Here is a 23,130-nt window from a genome sequence, read left to right as displayed (position 1 = left end):
GCTATTCGGCTTGATGGAGGTTGTACCTTGGCTTTTTATCATGGATGTACTTACCATGATACTGTATCAAATATCATTCCTTCTTCAGTAGTGAAAACAAGATCAAGTTAACTGGAAGAGGAATTACAATGTCGTCTTGGTTCCTGTACATGTTGAAAGAGATACACATCTTGAACAGTATCAAGAAATAGCTGTTCACAATGAGCTGATGCTGATAGTAATGACCAATCTATGTTAGGGCAATTAAAGTCTCCACATATACTAACATGAGAATAATTGTGACTAGGAATTGGCTTCAAAAGTTCACATATGGAATTAGTACTACTTAATAACTCAGAAGGTGGACTTTGATAGATACACCCAACGAGTAAATCATCCTGACCTTTGAGAGAAATTGACATCCAAATGTGTTCCTGAAAGCTATAGTCTGTGAAAGGATATTCAGAGACAGACATTCTTTTTGAATTATATATACCAACACCACGAGTGCTAGTGGTTGGTTGACAGCCATCAGTATCAAAAAAAAATTATAACCATACAAGGATAGTCTCGAAGAAGAAATAGTGTTACAATGGCTCTTGGGCAGGATTTCGCTAATCAATATTATGTCAGGTTCATTGCCAGTAATGAACATCTCTAGTCCATCACGCTTATTAAGAAACTGATTTGCATTTTGTATAAAAGACTATTAAAGATTAAACTCAAAATCAGGTGACTCACTATCAGAGTTATCATTACTGTCATAATCACTGTCTGGGGTATCAGATAAAGTGTAAATAGAGAGGTCAGGAGAAAAGTCACATTGGTCACTATAACTTAAAATCAGATGTAATGGACATGAAATGGTTCATCACACTAGTGCGAGAATAGTCAGGAGTGTTGATTAATAGTACCGAAGTTAGGCACTGAAGTGGTGTTACTTCTAGAGGTAGGTTTTGTGATTACAGCTCCATTACAAATTACAAGGTTGGTCTCACCCTGTGAATGTCTGCTTCTAAGTTCTGAATCTAACTTTTTGTGTTTTCCCTTGGTTGTATCAGGGGTTATGAATACATTCCTACAAGAGTCATTATAGCATAACAGGTAAGAGTGGGAGAGTAACATGAGTTAATCCTGTTCATTCTCCAAGCACAATTACAATGGCCTATGTTTATTCACTATTTTCTTTCCTAAACGTACTGACTTTGTGATAGTAAATGAACAGTTGTACACAGAGGAATACAGAGTTGCAAATGCATCACTATCACTTTTACCATTAGGAGCAGATTCAGACAGGTTGTTAACCAATTATATTCTTCATTCTTCTGTCACAGTTGGAAAGCTTATCAATTATACCAAGAACAGAGTTGGCAGGAGACACAGTTGCAGGATTAGTTTGACATGGATTAAGAGAATCTGAGGTACTTTCAATTTCCATATGAAGATTGTTGTTAGAAGTTGACAGAGCAGCAATCTTTGATGATAAATTTTCAATAGACTGTTGTAGTGTCTTGCATGTATCCTCCATGGCTACTACATTTGTTGCCTCAAAACATTTAGTAACTATTGTAAGGTGCTGACCAATTCCTTTGTGCAACTTATTTTACATGGATTGAAATCTGTTTTCAAATTCAACATCAAGTTTGGAGTAGGTCTTGTACAGAGAAAGCGGTTCTGGAACCTCAGGTAGTAATCAGCGACAACAGAAAAAAGCTACAATCTCACAATTACACAGCTTAAAATTCTTCTCATGAATTGAAGCACAAGATCTATGTTCCCATTCAGAGAACTAGTCACAGGAGATACAGGCCTCAACCATAGCTTCATCACATTTAACACAAAGATCAACTTTAGCTGACTTATCTGATGATTTATATATCAGGTGTATTTTTCAATGATCTAGGTCTCTTGAATGGCATCTTTAGTTAGTGCCCACCTGTTGTGAAGAAAGCTACAAATGACTGTAACAATATAATTGCACTCACCTTTCGTGGTACTGTCAAGTATGCCACTATACAACAGCCTTTAGTAGTAAGGTTAAGCATATTGTGGCAAATATAAGGGAGGTGGGATATTATCTGGTTTTGTGGTATGGTGCCTTCAGTTACCATCCTCGTCCATTTTGCAGTCTAACACTCTGGATAAAAAAGCAGGGAGCAGAACGTGTGATGTATGTCTGTTTTGTAAGATTTCAGTATAATTTCTGCCTCTGACGGGCTGTTTTGTGGTATGGTGTCTTCAGTTACCATCCTCATCCATTTTGTAGTCTATCTCTTTCCCACCTCAACACTCCTCACCCTCCACCCCTTTTTGAGGACTCGTGATACAGCAATACTGGTGAAAAAACCTATCTAAATGGTGAGAAGCTCTACAAGGATTACCTTAGCCACCAAGTGCTCTTAAAGGTTGTGAATTGCTCCATCTTTGATGAAAAATCCATACGTGTAGCTGCCAAGGCTGGTGAGTAACAGTACTTTAAATTATCAAAATGTTTTTATCTGAATCAACAATACTTCCATGAGTGATTTTCCAAAATCCAATCACATATATAAACAGGTAAAAGTGTCTGGAAAAATATTTCAAAAATGTTTGTTTAATTAAGCTAAGAGTCTGATGTAACTCAAAGGAATTTGTTACTCCCGATAGCTTAGGAGGTCAGCTACATTGTTTTATGGCTGTTTTTTTTAGACAGTAGAGCGTATTTGAAAAGGATTCCACAGCATTCTCATAAAGTTGCTTCACCCATATTTCGAACTGGCACAAATTAACCATTTAAAGCAAAGCTTGCCTGCCTGGAAATTTAGCACAGGCTCTATGTTGCCTTCATGCTGGTTTTAGTGTAAAAAATTGCTCACGAGGGTGCAGAAAGACAAACAAATACACTTACTTACATATCTTGGGGTTGGAGGGATTTTTTTCCCCTTACTTTGCCCTTTTCTGTTACACCTTATCAGCCATTAAGTCAAGTCATTAAGTCTAAGTCCTTGAAATTAGATTAGGTAATCCTAAGGCTGCAGCACATGTTGCTGTCAGACCTTCAGTGCTGGTCACTGTAAAGTGCTAATAATAAAAATAATATACATATACATATGCTTTTCAGAAAACAATTTCAGGAGACCAGGCATGCAATCACAGCCAGCCCTTTGCCGGCTATTGACAAACACCTGGTTTAAAAAGGCACATCCAGTAAAGCAGAATTAATTGTGTATTTTTAACTAAAAGTAGCGATACGGGAGTACAGCTATGTATGAGGTGTGCATGTTACAATATAATGCAAATGATATGCAATTGGTAAAGGTTATGAGCTACAGGCAGTATTGAGATGTAGTTCTTTAGATTTAGACAGACCACAGGTGTAAATGTAGATCCCAAAAACACCTTTGCTGTAAAAAAAGGCGTGTCCAAGAAACTACAAGTATCTGTAACCCCATGTAAAAACAGCTCAGCTGTAGAAAAACACTCCATGAAATTAACTGGTAGCTGAAAGAGCTGATATCTGGAGCGACCAAGAATCAATGTTACTACAGCTGGCTATAATTGCCTTGGCTGTAAAACAAGCAAATAAAGTAACTGGCAACCAAAACAGCTGATATCTGAAGCAGCCAAGAATAAAGTTAAGTTGATACAACTAACTACAATTATTAACTTGCAACATTGAATCTTAATCATTCAACTGTGTTCTATACATTCACCCTTGCTACATCCTAAATTAATTCTTTGTAACTCTAATTGGTTGGTAATTTGGCTGCCTTTTTTTCTTTACACTGACTATTGAAAAAGGCGGCCAAATTAACAGCCAATTAGAGTTACAAAGAATTAATTTAGGATGTAGCAAGGGTGAATGTATAGAACACAGTTGAATGATTAAGATTGAATGTTGCAAGTTAATAATTGTAGTTAGTTGTATAAACTTAACTTTATTCTTGGCCGTTTCAGATATCAGCTGTTTTGGTTGCCAGTTACTTTATTTGCTTGCTTTACAGCCAAGGTATTTTTTGGTAATCATAGTCAGCTGCAGTAACATTGATTCTTGGTCGCTCCAGATATCAGCTCTTTCAGTTACCAGTTAATTTCATGGAGTGTTTTTCTACAGCTGAGCTGTTTTTACATGGGGTTACAGATACCTGTAGTTTCTAGGATGCACCATTTTTTTACAGCAAAGGTGTTTTTGGGGCGATATCACAAATTTTTGCCGGCTGGAATTCTGCCTTGTGTGCAACCAAACACATATCTGCTGATAAGTGGTGAGCGTATAACATACAATCCTATAGTAGTAGTTAACTTTTAATCAAGACGCACGGTAGTGAGGCGCACGGCCAAGAAACTACAAAGCGCACGCCCAATTAAAAGACGCGCGGCCACTACTGTGAGTTATTTACATGTAGGGATGGTTTCACAATATTAGCGCTGAATTATGCAACATCTCTCAATAGGTTTGTATTGCGTTACGTAATAAAAAAAACTTTTTTCGTAGTAGTAGTAGTAGTTTTCTTGCGACCAGTATTAAACGCGTATTTAGACATATTTGCTTTATTTCTCAACCGTGTGTTACACCTAGCGTCACCTTATACCAGTCAACTTACCCATGTTTGTACAATCCATCTAACACTGACATTATCTAATCCTGGTTTGTTCATGCGCATATTTTCTTCGATCAAACCTCTAATCCCTACAATAACTTTTAAAGACACGATGTGGACACAAGTCCTAATGTCTGATAAACAAGTTGTAAAAGTGTGTAGTACCATAAGTTCCCTAGGGAAGGTGTTTTAAGCAGAAATATTTTAAACTCCATTTAGTGCCACGCCTCATGCGTGCATTGATAATTGGCAGATGTCTTATAAACAAGTGTGAAAGCGTCAAGAACGTAGTGTCACTGGAGAAGGTGTTCCAAGCATAATTCTTGTTGCCACACCACACATGGTGTATTGTGTGTTCTGGTGGTGCTCACACCAGCTTGTTACATAGCATTACCCATCCTAACAGCAAGTAGTCACTCCCATTGTGGCTTTCGTCATGCATGTCATTTAATTAATGTTACATAACAAAATATACCACATTAATTGTTTGTGACATTAACAATAAAATTCTGACAATAAAATGGGATATAGTGGAAATTGTCTAAGCCGGTCACCTTCGGGCCAAGATTTCTTGGCCTTAATAGGCAGGTGGCTGCTTTAGACAGTTAAATTAGTGTATAAACTTCTCACGGGAATTTAAAGCTGGTCTTTTTAAAGAGGTGGCCTTTCTGTACAGGTGGCCGCTAAGACAGGTTCCACTGTAGTTAGTCCCATCGCAACTGTACACCTCATCCTGGAAATTCAGAAGATTGTAATCAATTGAGATATAATGCCAAGATCTTATCAGGCCTCATCGTCCATGTACACTTGACAATCGAGAGCTAAATAACACACATAACATTATATAATTCCTCTGTCTATATAAATTACTCCCCCGAACCTTGATCTTTACGTATGTACCACTACTAGTGAGAGAACCGCATGCTATGACCAAGTACCCTGTACCTGTAAAATTGATAGGGCATTAAATACAATACAGCTAAAAATCTGTCACTTTTTACGCAAATGACAGATTTGGGGATCTGAAAATTCATCACACCCTTGAGGTAATACAAAAATTTCTTAGTATACACACAGACTGACCTGAAGATCCACAACATTCTTGCAGTCCACGCACACTTGGTGTACAGTCCATGTACACTTGATAATTGAGAACTAAAGAACACACAACATTATAAAATTCCTTTGTCTACTTACCCCCCCCCACCCCCCAAACCTTGATCTTAGTTGCCAAGTTTAGATTAGGTTATGTATGTAGCACTGATGACCTGAAGATCCACAACGTCCTTGATGTTACTACAGTCCATGTACACTTGACAATTGAGAACTAAAGAAGGCACAACATTATAAAGTTCCACCCCCCGAACCTTGATCTTAGTTGCCAAGTTTAGAGCAGGTTATGTATGTAGCACTGCTGACCTGAAGATCCACATTGTCCTTGATGTTACTACAGTCCACGTACACCTGACAATTGAGAACTACATAACATTATAAAATTAATTTGTCTACTTACCCCCCGAACCTTGATCTTAATTGCCAAGTTTAGAGCAGCTCTAGCCAAGTTATGTATGTAGCACTGCTAGTAAGAGAACCACATGCCATGACCAAGTACCCTGTACCTGTAAAATTGACAGGCAGGTATTAAATACAATACAACTAAAAATCTGTCACTTTTTACGTAAATGACAGATTTGGGGAATTCATCACATCTTGAGGTAATACAAAATTTGAGGACCTGAAAATTCATCACACCCTTGCGGTAATACGTTTGAGGATTCACAAGTTGGCCCAGCAGTGACCTTACTACACAGTGTCCTGATTAGACAGGTTTCACTGTACATATAGACCAGTATGCAATGTGAAAGAGTATTTTTTGTACAAGCATATGTAGATTACCTTACTTCTTCCACCTAGTTCCAGGACTTCTAAATTGGCACTACAGTGACAATACTGAAAGCTGTTTGGTCTGTACAAGTACGCCTTGTTGACAATCCATCCATGAGATATAATTTCAAGCGGGAAAATATTGGTACTTGCTGCTACTCAACTTGGTACCATCGCAGAAGTTTTCAGCTTGGTCTCAGTGAACTTGCACTAGTCAGTGCAGACGTCTGACAGTCTAAAAACCAATCGCATACACGCGGTTAATCAGTGTGAATACATGTGTACACTAGCCTCAGTTTTTTTCACTCCTCCTTTCGTTACTGAACCTCCACTCCTCATTTCGTTACTGAACCTCCACTCCTATTTTTGTTGCCTTTTTATTCACCTTACAGCCTTACCTTTGTGGTTAATCTAGTAAAACTTAAAGAGAAATTGTAGATTATGCTTAAAACACCTTCCCTAGTGACTTTATTCTTCATACCTTGTTTATAAGGCATCTGGTGATGATAAACCTTTTTCACAGCTTGTTTATAAGATCTGACGATTATAAATGCTTGCATGGGCGTGGCACTAAATGGAATCTAAAAGATTTCTGCCTAAAATGCCATCCCTAGGGAACTTATGGCTCTGCACACTTTCACAACTTGTTTATCAGACATTAGAGTTTGTGTCCACGTCATGTCTTTAAAAGTTATTGTAGAGATTAGAGATTTGAAGGGAGAAAATACGCGTAGGACCAACCAGAATTAGATAATGTCAGTGCTAGTTGGCCAGTATAAAAACAGGTAAGTTGACTAGGATAATGTGGCGGTAGGTGTAAAATAACTTAAGGTAGAGAAATAAAGTGAAATATGTATTAAACACCTATTTTTTTTTAATTTAGCGAGGCCTACTTTTTTATTTCAGCGAGGTCGCAAGAAACTACAATGACTCCTAAAGATTTTTTATCATGTAACGCAATGCAAATCTATTGAGAGATGTTGCATAATCCAGGACTAATATTGTGAAACGTTTTGTTTTAGCTTCTATGTTGATGGAACGCCTACACATTTCATCTCACTCTGATGGATTGTACACTCTATGGAAGTCTTTACAAGATGATCTTTGTGTCCGCAAATCCACTAGTGGTCCTCAGACTAAATCATACAATATTTCTCGAGCTCTGTTTTGGGCATGTGAAGGATGATATAGTAATGCTGTTCAGTCACTCACTTCTACTGGTGTAGCTGATAAGAATGATGATTGCGCTTTTCAAGAGCTGCTCGAACGCCACCCATCCTCTGATCCTCCTTCCTGTTCTGCTCCTTAGTCAGCTTCTTTGGTTGTTGATGAATCAGCTGTGCTCATGTGCTTGAAAGGGTTCCCTAGGGGTACCAGTCATTGTGCTTCTGGTTTTCGTGCTCAGCATATTCTTGATGCAGTCAGTGAACATACTACTTCATCTTCTGAGGACTGTCTTCATGCTCTCACTAGGTTTATGAACTTCTTGTTATCTGGTAAAGCATCTGCTCTGCTAGCTCCCTGGCTGTGTGGTGCCCCTTTAACAGCTCTTCTGAAAAAGACAGGGGGTGTTCATCCTATTGCTGTTGGTGAAGTCCTTCGTCGCCTTGCCAGTTGGTTGTGCTGTCACTTTGTTCATCCATTTCTTCCAGATGTCTTCCTTCCTTATGGCCAAGTTGGAGTTGGCATTCCAGGTGGCTTGGAAGGGGCTATTCATGCTGTCCGTCATGCTCTATCTCAGTTGGGTGGCGATGAATCACTAGCTCTTCTGAAGATAGATATGAAAAATGCCTTTAATGAATGCAGCCGCACTGCTTTTCTCAGCTGTGTTTATAAGGATTTTCCTGAAATATCTCGTTGGGTGTACTGGTGTTATAACCAGCCTGCAGAATTACGTTTTGGCCACCGTCGTATTCTTGCTTCCACTGGTGTACAGCAGGGTGATCCACTTGGTCCTCTGTTATTCTCATCAGTTTTGCTTCAGTTTCTTGGTTCCAATCCTCTTAGTGAAAATTGTCTCCTAAGTTTGTGGTATTTAGATGATGGCACTTTTATTGGGTCTAGGTCTTCTCTCCTTGCTTTACTATCATGCTTTACTCAGTCTGGGCCAAGTTTTGGCTTGCATATCAATCTATCCAAATGTGAGTTGTATTGGCCTTCTGGAGATAGCTCTTTCCCTGAATTTCCTCATGCAATTAAACGAATTAATCCTGAAAGCAGTGGTTTGGAGCTTTTAGGGTCTCCTGTGTGGGGACCACCTACTTTTTAAAATTCATTTTTGTCTAGTAAACTTGAAAAAACTGCATCTATTCAGGAGAAGCTTGCAGAACTTGGAGATCCTCAAATTGAATTGAATTTGCTTAGGAGCTGTCTCAGTGTTTGTAAGATCACTCACATATTGCGCTGTGTCCCTTCTTCATCATTAGACTGCTTTCCATCTGTGTTTGACTCTAACCTACGCAACTGTCTTAGTAGAATTTTGTGCTGTAGCATCTCTGATAATGCTTGGTCTCAAGCTACTTTGCCATTCCGGTTAGGAGGCTTGGGTTTGCGTGAGTCCCAACGCTCTTCACATCCAGCCTTTTTGGGTTCCTGTAACTCAGCCCAGATTTTGGTGTCCCGTTTAGCACCAAATTTTGATATGACTTCCTTTTTTCCAGGTGAAAATTGTGCTATCTCCTATTTCCAAAGTCTATCCATCTTGCCTTCTAACTTATCTTCCCAAAATTACTTACAGGCTTCCCTTGATGATCAATTATTTGCAAGCATTTTCAACGCCTCCACAATCCGTGACCAGGCTCGTTTACATGCTGTTACTCACTCCTCTGGTGTCAGGAGTGGCTGGCTGAAGGCCATCCCTCAACCAACATTGGGTTTGGCCTTTTCTCCACATGAGTTTGTTATCGCTGTCTGTTTATGGTTGGGTGTTCCTCTTTTCCCATTGTTACCACTTTGTACATGTTTGTCCATCATAGATCCGTTTGGTGGCCATCTTCTTGGTTGCTATCATGGCCCACTACGTATCCAACGCCGTGATGCTCTTGTTTCTATAGTACATCATGTTCTACTGCAAGATCACCCTGGTGTTCTCCGTGAGCAAAGCATTGCCTCTGATCAATCTCGTCCTGGGGACATTTACCATCCTGATTTTACTCTAGGCCGTCCTACTTACTTTGACCTCTCTGTCAGGTGTACAACTCAACCTTCCTTTATTTCCACTGCTGCATCTAAGGCTGGGGTAGCTGCTGCTGCCGGTGAGGAGGCTAAAGATGACCATTATTTGGAAACTGTTAACAACCATGGTGGTGAATTTTTTCCCCGGTTTGCGAGTTGTTTGGTGTTTGGACACCCTTTACTTTATCAACCTTATCCATGATTGCCGACCGTACCACTGTTAAAAGTGGTATTCCCAGACAGTTAGCAGGAAACAATTGCTTCAGCGCTTGTCAGTTACTCTCTGGTGATATAATGCCAAAATGATCCTGAGGCATTATGGCTTATGCCCAGAAGATGGCATAGACTTGTTGAACTAAGTTATTAATTAAGGTTGTTTTGTAGTTAAGGTAGCTACGTAGTTTTGTAGTTAAACTACTTAGTTTGGTAGTTAAGCTAGTTAGAATTTTGTATAGCATATTTATTTGTACAGCAAGTATAGGGAAAATAAATTACCGGCATAATGTATTGTTTCTATATCACATGACAGACTACATATTGTGAAACCATCCCTACACGTAAATAACTCACAGTAGTGGTCACGCGTCTTTTAGTTGGGCGTGCGCTTTTAGTTTCTTGGCCGCATGCCTCACTACCGTGAGTCTTGATTTAGATTTTGGTGTAACTATGTCATTCTTTATACATGTATATATTTTAATACCATTTCGTAGAAACTGTCCACAAAATGTAATGTGCACAGATTCTCTGATAGCAATAAACAGCTTCAGTTTGGCCACCTCAGTTTTATCTATACTGCTGTTAACAAATGAAAGGCAGCTAAACTCAAACTATTTATTGCTATCAAAGAATCTATACACATTTCTCCAGAATGGTATACAGTGAACATGCATGCACCAAAAATGACATAACCTTGCAGCTACCTGTAGCTCATCATTGCATACAGTATCTGATTTGCATTATAACATGCACACCTCACACATGGCCATGCTCTGGTATCACTACTCAAATATACCAGTTAATTCGGCTTTACTGGTGACACCATTTTTAATTTACAGTGTATAACCACATGATGAGACTTGTGATGCAGCAAAACTGTCGAAAGGCTGAATTGTTTGTAACTGATTGTTTACTGTGCCTGAAATCTCTTTATGATTTTGTGATGTTGCTGAACCATCTTAGCTATCAACTGTAGTGGAATACTGATCTAATAATTGTAACTTAGCTGCTTTTGAGCTGGAATTGTAACATCATGGTTGACATGATTATAGCTGATCTTCCTTCATGATTTGTAATGTAGCTGCACTTTCCACAGGATGACATGATTTTAGTAAATTCTCTATTATATAAAGTGATTTGTATACAGGACTTCTCAGATCACTACCAGATACAGTGCATGAAATTTTCATGAAAATAACCATGAAGTACCCATGAAAATATCTATGGTTTATCCCATGAATTTTAACGTTTCATGGATACTGCACCCATGAAATCTCTGCAATGCCATGAAATTACCATGATAATCTGATCAATAGATGTACTTCATGGCCCATGAAACAACCCATGGTATAACATGAATCAACTTTCATTGTACATTTCATAGGGGAGATTTAACATTTCATGGAAAAATCATAGAGATTTCATGGCATACTTCTTTGGTAGTGGATATAACTTCACACTACATGTGTTGTGCATCTTTTTCCATCCACACACATGAAATTGCCATGAATTCTACATGTAAATGCAGCTTGGCATCATGTGCATGCAGTACACGTATGAAGGCTCTACTGGTATATACATGCAGTCACTGCATGCCATGTGTGATGCGTGCAACCTATGGTATGCAGGCATAGTTTAGTTTACAATTACAATTCTGTGTTCAATAAAAGTATTACAGTAGCTTGCCACATAGCTTGTATAAATGAAACATTATTGCAATGATAAGTGACATAATTCACGTATATTGTGTTATTTCACTGCAGCTACTGTACTGTAGATCTCAACTATTGTTGTTGCCAGGTTTACCATCTATAACCACAACATTTTATCATTGATGGGGTACCCATTTAGCCATCAGAACTGCTGCTGTGCTATAGATCTCTGATAGCTAACTAATTTCAGAATTTTTGTACTTAGTTCAGTGGTGATCACTACCAACTAACCTTAAGTAGCCATAGACCAGTACTAGGATCTCAAACAATAATCAGAAACTAGGTTGCACACAGCATTGTATATTAAATGATGTAATTATAGTGTTCTACACAATTACATGTATATCACATAGTGCACCATGCCGACTGTTTGCTGACAAGGCTTTTAGTATATCATTGAAGATGCATAACATTGAATGCAGAGTATATTAGATTGAAATTGTTGTCCAAAGATTGTATCTTTGATTTAATTTCTTGAGATACAGATTGAACTCCACCCTACAGTGACGAAACATATGTAGCTTTGTTTAAGGAATGATTTAGCAAAGTGCAGTACTCTCACTACATATCAATGCATATAACTCATCACAGTTGTGTAGCTTGCTATATAGCCTACAACAGTGTACACGTGTACTGCTACACACAAGCTAAAGACACTACACGCTTGCAGTACTGTAACTGCTTTACACGTATGCATTGGCTGCATGATTTTTGTCTAAACACAAAGATATTTGAAGCATAAAAGTGGTTGCATGTCTTCAGTACATAAGTCATTGCACCACGAGTGAGTGAAGTTATATTTGAGGGGTACTGTACATGTAAATTCAGTTCTATACAGGGATAGCTACAGGGTGAAAGGTTTATAAGTGAAGTATAGTGTGAGGCATCATAAACTTCCAAAAGTGACACATTCAGAGTTTTTTATCATAACTTTAGGTCAAATCAACATAAAGCCACCAAATTTGAAACAAGTATTCTGTACACATTCATTTCATATTGTGTCAATTTTTACAACATTCTAAAGCACTATATGGGCTTTGGGTGCATATGGAGCACATCCATATGCATATGGAGCACATCCATATGCACCTTTGAGTGCATATCCATTTAGTGCATATTCTTATGCATATCCATTCTAAAGCATTCTTTTAAAGCACCAAGTGTATGCTTTAAAACAAAATTATAATTTTGAATTTTTGCAAGATTGGGTGTGTCTGTAAACTATTTACTAAAACTCAAACTAGCTATAGCTGAAACAAAAATTTTAACTGTAAAATATTTGCAATTTTACCCTCAGAAAACATGATATAACAGCATTTGCAAAAGTACAGCTGTAAAAATTCTGGTAAACCTCTGCAAGCATGCCTCTGAAATAATAATGCACACATAATGTAAAATTTCCACTGTGAAAGAATTTTAAAATTCTAAAGTTAACAGGACTAAATAAAAACTAGGCTATAAAATACTGTCCACGCAATTATAAATCTGATAGTATTGTAAAGCCATTCCATATTTGGAGCAAACAAATGCTTTTTTTTGCATTCCCTTATGAAAACATCATAGTCTTAAAAATATATTTTGAAAATATCTTGAAAATTTCCCTTAAAATTTTAAGTGTTGGAAGTTTGTTATGTCTTACACTATATTTATGGGTGGCTTAAAATGTAGCTGAACTTTCTACAAATTTGCTATGTAGATGAACTCTCTACAGGTTACTTGTTTGCAGTAGATTAACTCTCTACACAGTACTTGAGGTCTCTACTGGTCCACTAGATGCAGTTTTTATATGAATATACACAGAGCAACTTGCAGTGTAGAGTTAAACTCTCCACAGGACAATTTGTTTGTAGCTGAACTCTCCACAGGACAATTTGTTTGTAGCTGAACTCTCCACAGGTTGACTAGTTACTTAGTCCTACATGACCTCATTACTTTTTCTCAGTCACAGCACTTATCAATTTGAAATTATAAGCACTTTCTTTGAGGCACTTATCAAGTTAAATTATAAGTGCCTACTCTGGAGCAGATGCTTATAATATCTTATTGATAAATGCCGTGATGGAGAAAAAGTGACCTGACTACATGACAACATAAATACACTGTATTGTGCATACACGGTAGCTCAATGTGCACATTTATTCATGAACTTCTCTTTGCAGAAAGAAACATGGAACCTACCACAATTTCAATAACACTATTTCCTCGTTATGGCAGTGTATTGGGAGGATCACTAATACAAGTGTTTGGACCATGTTTTGATTCTCTTATTAACAGTTCCATAACTTGCCATTTTGATGAAATTGAAACCAGAGGCTTTTATGCAGATGAAGATTATATTGTCTGTGTTTCACCATCATTAGAAATTGTTGGAAGAGTTGGCTTTAAAATAACTGTTGCCGAATTTCAAATAGAATCAGAAGAAGTAGCTTTTCATTCATGTAAGTCCAAGTGTAAAATAATGTATACAACAAAATTTGTTAAAAATAAATTAGGTACTGTATAACATATCAACTTCTATCCCACTGAAGCCCTACATCAAAATAAAAGAATAGGTGTATATAGACAGTAGTTTAACAAGTTAAACCCCAGTAGGTAGAACCTTAATATGATGTACACATTCAAGCAACATGGAGTCATAACTATCTACTCCAAAAACAGCCAAGCTTTAAAGAAAGGACGCAGCCCCTTAAGAGGCTAGGGTGAAAAAATATGTGAAATCGAAGGTGGTGGCCAAGAAATGGCTGTAATGGTAGGTTAATGGCAAAAATATTAATAGCGACAATCCAGGTGAATTTGATGCCAAGTTGAGGCAGTAAATTCTCCTGAATCATCATTATTAGAAGTTTTGCCATTAGCCTACCATCACAGCTGTTCCTTGACCACCACCATGGATTTCACATCATTTTTTCACCCTGGACATTTTAGACGGTGCACCCTTTTATTACAGCTTGACTGTTTTTGGATTAGATATCACTTCTTTTTGTAAATTATAAGCCCCAAAGCTGGTCTATATGGCCAGTTTTGGGGTTCCTTTTAACCACAGGAATTGTCGAGCAAGATTTTTCTTGTGTTTAAATAAAATGCTGTATTTTTATATGCTCATAACGATGAATAAAACAATTACAATATATAATCAGGATGACTTGTTATAATACAAAGTGTTATGTGTAACTATCTAAAAGGTAAATCTTTACATGGCTAAATTCTATGCATGGTAACTTTTACAGTATGTAACTGAGCTCTCAGGATGAATCTTAATGCAGGTGAACTCCCTACATACAGTATGATGTCTTTACAGTTGAATCTCCTACAGGGTGATTTGTAGCCTAGCTGAACTCTCTATAGGGTGACTTGTAATGTAACGTAGCTGTATATACTCATGTAACTTAGTTGACAGAGTGAATTGTAACTTAGCTGTACTCTGTACAGGAACTTAGCTCAACTCTCTACAGTGACTTATTTGTAACTGAACTTTCTACAAGGTGACATATATTGTAGCTGTACTCTCTAAAAAGCAATGTGTTGGTTATAGCTAAACTCTCTACAGGGTGACTTTTTAGTTAATTTGTCAAAGTAGAGATTTTCCCACTGAAGCTGAATTAATATAAGACAGGGATCAGTATATGTGGGGATCACTTTACATATACTGATCCCTGCTTCAGACTTCACCATGTAGAGAGTTTGGCAACTAAAAAACCACCCTGTAAAGAGTTCAGCTATACAAATGTGTTACTCTGTAGAGAGATCAGCTAGAAACAAGAGAGAGCTCAGTTAGAAGAAGTCACCCTGTAGAGATCTCAGTTGCAAAGAAATCCTGTAGAGAGATCAACTACAAACAAATCACCCTGTAGAAAGTTCAGGTACAAGCAATTCATCTTATATAGAGTTCAGCTACAAAACAAAATCACTCTGTAGAGAATTCAGCTACAAAGAAGCCATCCTGTAGGAGTTCAGCTACAAACAAGTTACCCTACAGTGAGATCAGTTTGAAGCTAGAGATTTCAGCTACAGACAAATCACCCTGTAGAGAGTTCATCTATGAACAGATCACCCTGTAGAGAGTTCAGCTATAAAAGTCACCCTGTAGAGAGATCAGCTTGAAGAAGTCACCATTTAGAGAGATCAGCTAGAAGCAAGTCACCTTGTAGGGAGTTCAGCTACAAAGAAATCATCCTGTAGAGAGTTTGGCTACAAACAAATCACCCTGCATAGAGTTCAGCTGCAAATAAATTACCCTGTAGAGAGTCCAGCAACGAACAAACCACCCTGTACAAGTTCAGCTAGATAAAAGTCACCCTACAGAGAGATCAGGTCACCCTATAGAGAGATCAGCTAGAAGAAATCATGCACCTTGTAGAAAGTTCAGCTACAAAGAACCCTCTCTGTAGAGAGTTCAGCTAGAAACAAGTTACCCTATAGAGAGATCAGCTACGTAGGAACAAGCCACCCTGTAGAGATTTCAGCTACAAACAGATTATCCTGTAGATAGTTCAGCTAGATACAAAGTCACCTTGTAGAAAGATCAGCTAGAAACAAGTCAGCTTGTAGATAGTTCAGTGACAAAGAAACCATCCTGTAGAGAATTCAGCTACAAACAAATCACCATGTAGAGAGTACAACTGCAAACAAATCATCCGGTAGAGAGTTCAGCTACAAACAAACCAACCTGTAGAGAGATCAGCTAGAGGAAGTCACCCTTGTAGAGAGATCAGCTAGAAACAAATCATCTTGTAGAGAGTTCAGTGACAAAGAAACCATCCCGTAGAGATATCAGCTAGAAACCAATCACCCTGTAGAGAGTACAGCTGCAAACAAATCACCCTGTAGAGAGTTCAACTACAAACAAATCAACCTGTAGAGAGATCAGCTGGAGAAAGTCACCTTGTAGAGAGATCGGCTAGAAACATGTCACCTTGTAGAGAGTTCAGTGTCAAAGAAACCATCCTGTAGAGAGATCGGCTAGAAACAAATCACCCTGTAGAGAGATCAGCTAGAAACCACTCACCTTCTAGAGAGGTCAGTGACAAAGAAACAATCCTGCAGAGATATCAGCTAGAAACAAAACACTGTGTAGATAGTTCAGCTACAAACAAATCACCCTGTAGAGAGATGAACTACAAACAAATCACCTTGTAGTGAGTTCAGCAAGACTTGACACTTTTTTAAGCACTTTAAAATAATTTTTATTTGAGATGCTAACAATTCACATTTTGCAAACTGATGTGACCAGATTTTACAGAACCGATCCAAATCGCACATCAGGCAAAATCAAACTAACACCACCAGTGGATAGCTACACTATTGTACTACAAGTTTTGACCCTCAGCACTACTCAAACTACACGAGGCTGGTTTTTACACAAGTATTTTCTGGGTGGTGTGGAGTGCTCAAATGGCAGTTTCAGGCCTTGTGAAGGACCTGGCTTGGCAAGAATCAGTGGTTTACTGGTGGACAGCCTTATAATGTTTGCCAGACGTGTTCTCTGTTGATTTTGCTACATATCAGCCACTAAGGAGCCAGCACAGCCCTGTAATCTCGTGTCTGGACTCCAATCGTGGTCTGCCTCCATTTTGAGGTCTATCTCTTGCCCTCCCCGCCACCCCCCAGCCTCCACCCCCCAGCCTCCACCCCTTTGTGAGCACTAGTGATACTACTTCGCTCGTCCAACTGCTCAGATTTTCTATCTTATTTGGTGGGAAACTGTACAAGCAGCTACAAGTACTGGAAGTGGCTAGAAAGTAACAGATTGATGCATCTTTTGTGTAAATTTCATATGCGTGCTTGCTATCCTTGGAGAGTTATGCTGGCTTCAATTCTTTAAAACTGTTTATCTCGAAACTTCTAATGTGCGATTTGGATCATTTTTCCAAAATCCAGTCACATATATTTATAACTATTACAAAGAATTCCTGCAACTGCTTCTGCCAATTGTGTAGTAATCTTAGTTGAATTTAAGCACAATGTTTCAAGAAAATAGTATTTTGAACTGAAGCAAGTAAACATAACAGTCTAGTTTCTTCTAAACTACAATTTGATAAATATATCAAGGTATTCTAATGCTTTATAGTATTTGTATATGAGTTTTAATACAATAGACAATATATCGGCTGGTGAAATAGCTTCAATTATCAACAATAACATGTTGGACCATTTAAATTTAATTAAATGATTGCAGTTTACAAGATCATGCGATTGTAGCAATAGCTGATGGATTGGTAAAAATCAATTCTTTATTGTACCTTAACCTCGGCAACAACTGCATCACACAACAGGCAGCCACAAAGATTGGAGATGTTATTTATAGTAATCAGTGGTGGGTCCAGGGGGGTGGGACACAGGAGGCACATGCCCCCTCCACCCCTCCCTCCCTCCATCCCTTTCAATATATTGCATACAAGATTGAGATACTCTAATAGAGCAGTCGCTCTAATAAAGCAGTCACAGTGTTCATGAGGCAGTGTAGCTTAACCATGAAGCTATGAATAAGGATTGCAATAAGGATCTTTATATACTTTATAGTAAATACATTTGGTAAAGGGGCAACCATTGTCGCTGTGACCTTCTTTTTCTTTGGTCTTCAACTTTTTCAGCAAAGTGCAACCCCCTTTCCAAACTCTGGATCCGCCCCTGGTAATCATGCAATAAGGGAGTTGCCCCTTCACAACTGCTTAAGACCTGATACAAGTTCAATTATACTTTCAGCTGCTAGACAAAAATCTGTACTGAAATGCCTGAATTTGAACTCAAACATCATCACACCTTCTACAGAAGGTATCATAGCATCAATTGTTGATCACTCACAGTTAGAATACATTGATTTATCATATTGCTACTTATCAGAGTCTGGATCATAGGAGAATGTAGGCCCTGAAATGGTACAAAAATCACCCATAAAATGCTACCGTTAAACAAATTACGGTGCACTAATCGGCGAACCCATTGGCAGTGAAACGGGTTTTTCAAAATTTCCGTAGTGGGACTTTTTTGCGAACGGGAACCCGTAACCTTACCTGCATTCAGACTTATCGTCCACCCGGCAATCTAGTAACTAAATAACCCCTTTGGGCCCTTTCCCTCTACAAACCTTGTACAATGTTCCCAATATGCCTTCCAAGCCTCCCATCGCGTTAAAAGATTGTTTCGAATAAATGCACACCATTAAATATTTATATGATCACGTACATAAATTTATTAATAAAATCAATTGTTTTCCAGTTTCTTTACCACCACCACCATCACAGTGACTCAACAAGGAGGTCAAAGGGATCAACACTGCAATGGTATTATGACAGATGACAAAACAGTTTCAAAAACACCACTGCTTACTTCTACAAAAAGCTATCCAACTGCTTTTTACTCCGTCATCATTTCACTGCTCCTGTCCAACCTCATTTGTTACAAACAAAAGTGACTACAGAATTTTATTCGATTGCAAAACAGTTAAGATAAGCCTACTAAATGCTTAAATTTCCACTTGTTCACTATTGTGCCTGTAGTTACTGCACCATTCGTCAGTTATTTCAAGGGACTACAGAATTACGGCAGATTAAAACAGTTAGATAAGCACACCGATACTTGCATTTCCACTTGTTCACAACAGAATCTATTCTACTGAAGCTTTGTTATTCCACTGCTCAGTTATTTCAAACTAAAACGGACTAAAGAAATACAGCAATTAAAACAGTTAAGATAAGCACTCTTATACTTACATTTCCACTTGTTCACTATTCTGTCTGTAGTTACTGCTCCATTAATCAGTTATTTCACACAAAAAGGCACTAAAGAATTACGGCACATTATAAAACTGTTAGATAAGCACACCAATACTTACATTTCCAACAGAATCCATTCTACTGGCAGGTTTGTTATTTCACTGTTCAGTTATTTCACACAAAAAGGGACTACACATTTACGGCAGATTAAAACAGTTAAGATGAGCACACCCGTATACTTATATTTCACCATTCTGCCTGTAGCTTCAATATTTCATTGCTCCTGTACTTAAACAATGACAGACAAATTCTACAACAGAATTATGGTCAATAACAACACAGTTACATAATCTTGCCACTACTTGCGTACATTTCACAACTGTAATCATAGTCGCTGCTCTGTTCTCAGTTCCTCCAAATATTCTACAACAGAATTATGGTCGATTACAAAACAGTTACATAGCACGAGAACACTTACAATTCCACTTGTTCACAACCATTTCTATTCTGGCATTATTTCACTACCCCACCCACTGCTTGAAGGTTCTTAGTTTACTAATTTGTTAAGATGCCTTACTGTAGATATACTGATAGTAAAGTGTCAGTAAACTTAAGTATATGGAACATAATTATTTTGCTAAGTTTTAAACTCTCAGTAAAACATCAGTGAATGTGGGTTTACTGTAAAACTACTAAAATAACAAACAATTAACTGTTCCATGTACTGGGGATATACCATTGTAGTAAACTAAGATACTTCAAGCAGTGACCTTCAGTTACTCCAAACAAACAAACAAACTTATAGTCTATAACAAACAGTTAGATAAGCATGACAGCAGTTATTCTCGCATGGCCAGACCACTATCTTACTTCTTTGTGATGTCATTGGTTGGCGAGATAGGGTCTGGTGAATTACTATTGACAAAATGCATTCGTAGACAAACAGTTACCACAGTTTCTTGCTGGGAAAATGCTATGTAGCAATGGTATCAGCTCTGTTACAAGTTTTGCTGTAGCGTTTATGTCCACCATACTAACATACAGCTAGCCAATGAATTAATTTCACTGGATATTGGTTGAAAGTCACCACTACACTTCACCAGGCTCTATCTCGCTGACAAACAATGCCACAAAGAAAGAGAGGAGGCAGAAGGCAGTCTAGCCACATGAGACTAAGCAACACTTACAATCCACTTTTTCACAACTGTTGTTGTGCCTGTAGTTTACTGCTCCCATCCTCTGTGATTCCAAACAATGAAGAAGTGATTCTACAACAGAATTACGGTTGATAACAAAACAGATACGTTCACATTTTGGAGATACAAATAAGGATTTCGTGGCTTCAGTTAATGTCCGTACCCTCAGGAATAAATTTAAATCCCTTCATAATGCTGAAAATGTTGTTTACTGGGGGAGATAAGGAATAACATTGATAGCTGCAGGTAAGCACACAGATGATCTAATTTATATAAGCTAAATAATGATGTCAAACAAAGCAGAATTTACTGCACTACAAAAATATTATTGTTATAGTGGCCATGTCAGTAAGGTGGAGTTCATGACTTCTTTACTGAGACCACCTCACTATCAAAGCTGCATTGTTTTTCTCCAGAGGTGGTTCCATTAATAAAGTTTGTGCATGTAAGTTAACTGCACAAAAATACTATGCACCTTATAATCACCTTTCTTGAAATTCAGCTACAACATAAAGGCAACATAAAAAATAGCTAGTAGTGTGCCATCTCTCTCCATACGTACTTCATCAATATTCTTCATCCATTTAAATTGCTAACCACTTGCGGTACAAAAAGGTAGATGATCAGTTTCGGAGGTAAATCTTGTGGAACGTATCTTTGCAGCTACATAGGTCATCAATTTGACTGATAGAGTTTTGCACAGTTGTCCTAAAAATCATATCAATTATAATATAGCTACGTACTACATACAGGATTTCTATATAGAACACAGACATTACATACATGTCCCCCAGCAAGACCGCTCAAGACTGATCACTGGTTGGGAAATACAGATACATGGATACAAGTCCAACAGCAAGACTGCTCAAGGCTGATCGCTGGTTGGAAACACAGATACATGAATACATAACCAACAGCTAGACCGCTCAAGGCTGATCGCTGGTTGGAAACACAGATACATGAATACATAACCAACAGCTAGACCGCTCAAGGCTGATCACTGGTTGGAAACACAGATACATGAATACATAACCAACAGCTAGACCGCTCAAGGCTGATCGCTGGTTGGAAACACAGATACATGAATACATAACCAACAGCTGACCGCTCAAGACTGATCGTTGGTTGGAAACACAGATACATGTATACATAACCAACAGCTAGACCGCTCAAGGCTGATCGCTGGTTGGAAACACAGATACATGATTACATAACCAACAGCAAGACCACTCAAGGCTGATCGCTGGTTGGAAACACAGATACATGAATACATAACCAACAGCTAGACCGCTCAAGGCTGATCGCTGGTTGGGAAACACATTCATACAATACAAACACGCCTTGTGTACAAGACCATACAAGCATGAACAATAATCTCATCATACACCATGGTCCATTATGTAGTTTCGGGCTTTTCATTTCCTCATTCCATCTTTTTCTTCTTGGATTAGCCATGTCTTATAATTTACAGTCAGGGGCGTAGCTAGCCAGAAGGTGATGGAGGGGCAGGCATGCCCCCACGAAATGCTCAAAATCATTCATGATTGCAAAAAGGGCTAATGACCCAATGGTGGGCTAGCCAACATACGGTATTGTATTATTACAGCTCACACAACTAGCTACGTAACTACTTCAGTATTGATTGCTTATCTTTTATCAATGATTCATTCGTCGAGCATCATTGCACGTGCCACAACTGTACTCCAACAAATTCATCCAGTCCGGTAGAGCTATATTCATTTGTTAATATTTTAGTGCTAATACAAGTTACTTTATGTTTGCCACAGCTTGTGTTGCAGTCCTAGCACACTGCTGAAAGGATGACATGTTCACTCACTTCACTCGGCGAAATTCAAATGCCACGTATTGCATGAAATCCCACCGGTCTTTCTTGCTAGCAGAAATTGTAAGCTTGTGACTGATCCAGGCCCATAGCCAGGGGGTTCTGAAGAACCGCCCTCTTGGAATAGGCCGACTACACTGGCAGCAGTGCCGTACAAAGATCTAGTGTGATCGACTCGAGAAAATAAACTTGGTACATTTAACACTTTATGACCTCATAGGCAGTAGGTTCTTAGCGTCATCTGGTTTCCTTTGTCACTTGTGAGTTGTGACTCCTGCCGCGGCAAGGTCCTTTGATCGGGTCACTCTTTAGATTCGAAATGCTCTATCACGTGAGTAATCTAGGCTAAATATAGAAGTGTGTCTCTAATATTTTCGTTCGGTGGATTCACGAGCGAGTTGATGCTGTGTGTGCGTGTTCACTGGCAACCCCTGGTGGTACCGCGTAGTAGCACACATAATTTATAGTAATTTGCGTGTCACTTTAATATTGGTGAGCTTGTGACAGAGGTTTTAGGTGTTGGGGGGGGGGGCAAATGCCCCCCCCCCCTACCCCCCCTTGGCTACGCCTCTGTTTACAGTTGTGATGCACCTAGAAGGAAACAATTCTGGCTAATACTAGTTCACTCTACACATCAGACAGAACGACTATCTAATAAATGCTCACCATGTAGTAAAGTAGATTTCCCAGAGATGCGTAAATCATCTAAGTCATAGAATTAGGCCTGGATGACTTCCGTACTTACAACCAATTCTTCCTTCGTGCAGTAGTCCTTCGCTTATGTAAAACTTGCTGAAAACAAAACACTATTCAGTCGATTTGATGGCACATCTT

The 23,130-nt window shown here is 38.5% G+C and overlaps 1 protein-coding gene and 2 long non-coding RNA genes across 3 annotated transcripts in view; 1 reads left to right on the top strand and 2 right to left on the bottom strand.

The window, feature by feature from the left end:
- LOC136248010 (sushi domain-containing protein 2-like) overlaps positions 1–23,130 on the top strand; it is a 130,100-nt gene that overhangs the window by 18,780 nt on the left and 88,190 nt on the right. Inside the window, exon 4 of the mRNA XM_066039826.1 lies at positions 13,705–13,983. Coding sequence (XP_065895898.1) covers positions 13,705–13,983 — 279 coding nt within the window. The remainder of the gene's footprint in view (positions 1–13,704; positions 13,984–23,130) is intronic.
- LOC136244401 (uncharacterized) lies at positions 18,711–19,314 on the bottom strand. The gene is made up of 3 exons (XR_010695228.1): positions 19,255–19,314; positions 18,872–18,956; positions 18,711–18,817 (listed from the first exon to the last, which is right to left on the bottom strand). It is a non-coding gene; the product is annotated as an uncharacterized lncRNA (long non-coding RNA).
- Positions 20,026–21,156, bottom strand: LOC136247091 (uncharacterized). Its single transcript, XR_010697079.1, has 3 exons — positions 20,940–21,156; positions 20,128–20,525; positions 20,026–20,063 (listed from the first exon to the last, which is right to left on the bottom strand). It is a non-coding gene; the product is annotated as an uncharacterized lncRNA (long non-coding RNA).

The sequence above is a fragment of the Dysidea avara genome, chromosome 2 (assembly GCF_963678975.1).
Source record: "Dysidea avara chromosome 2, odDysAvar1.4, whole genome shotgun sequence".
NCBI classification, from domain to species: domain Eukaryota; kingdom Metazoa; phylum Porifera; class Demospongiae; order Dictyoceratida; family Dysideidae; genus Dysidea; species Dysidea avara.
Note: the sequence above shows the minus strand (reverse complement) of the source record. Positions and strands in the feature narration are given on the sequence as shown.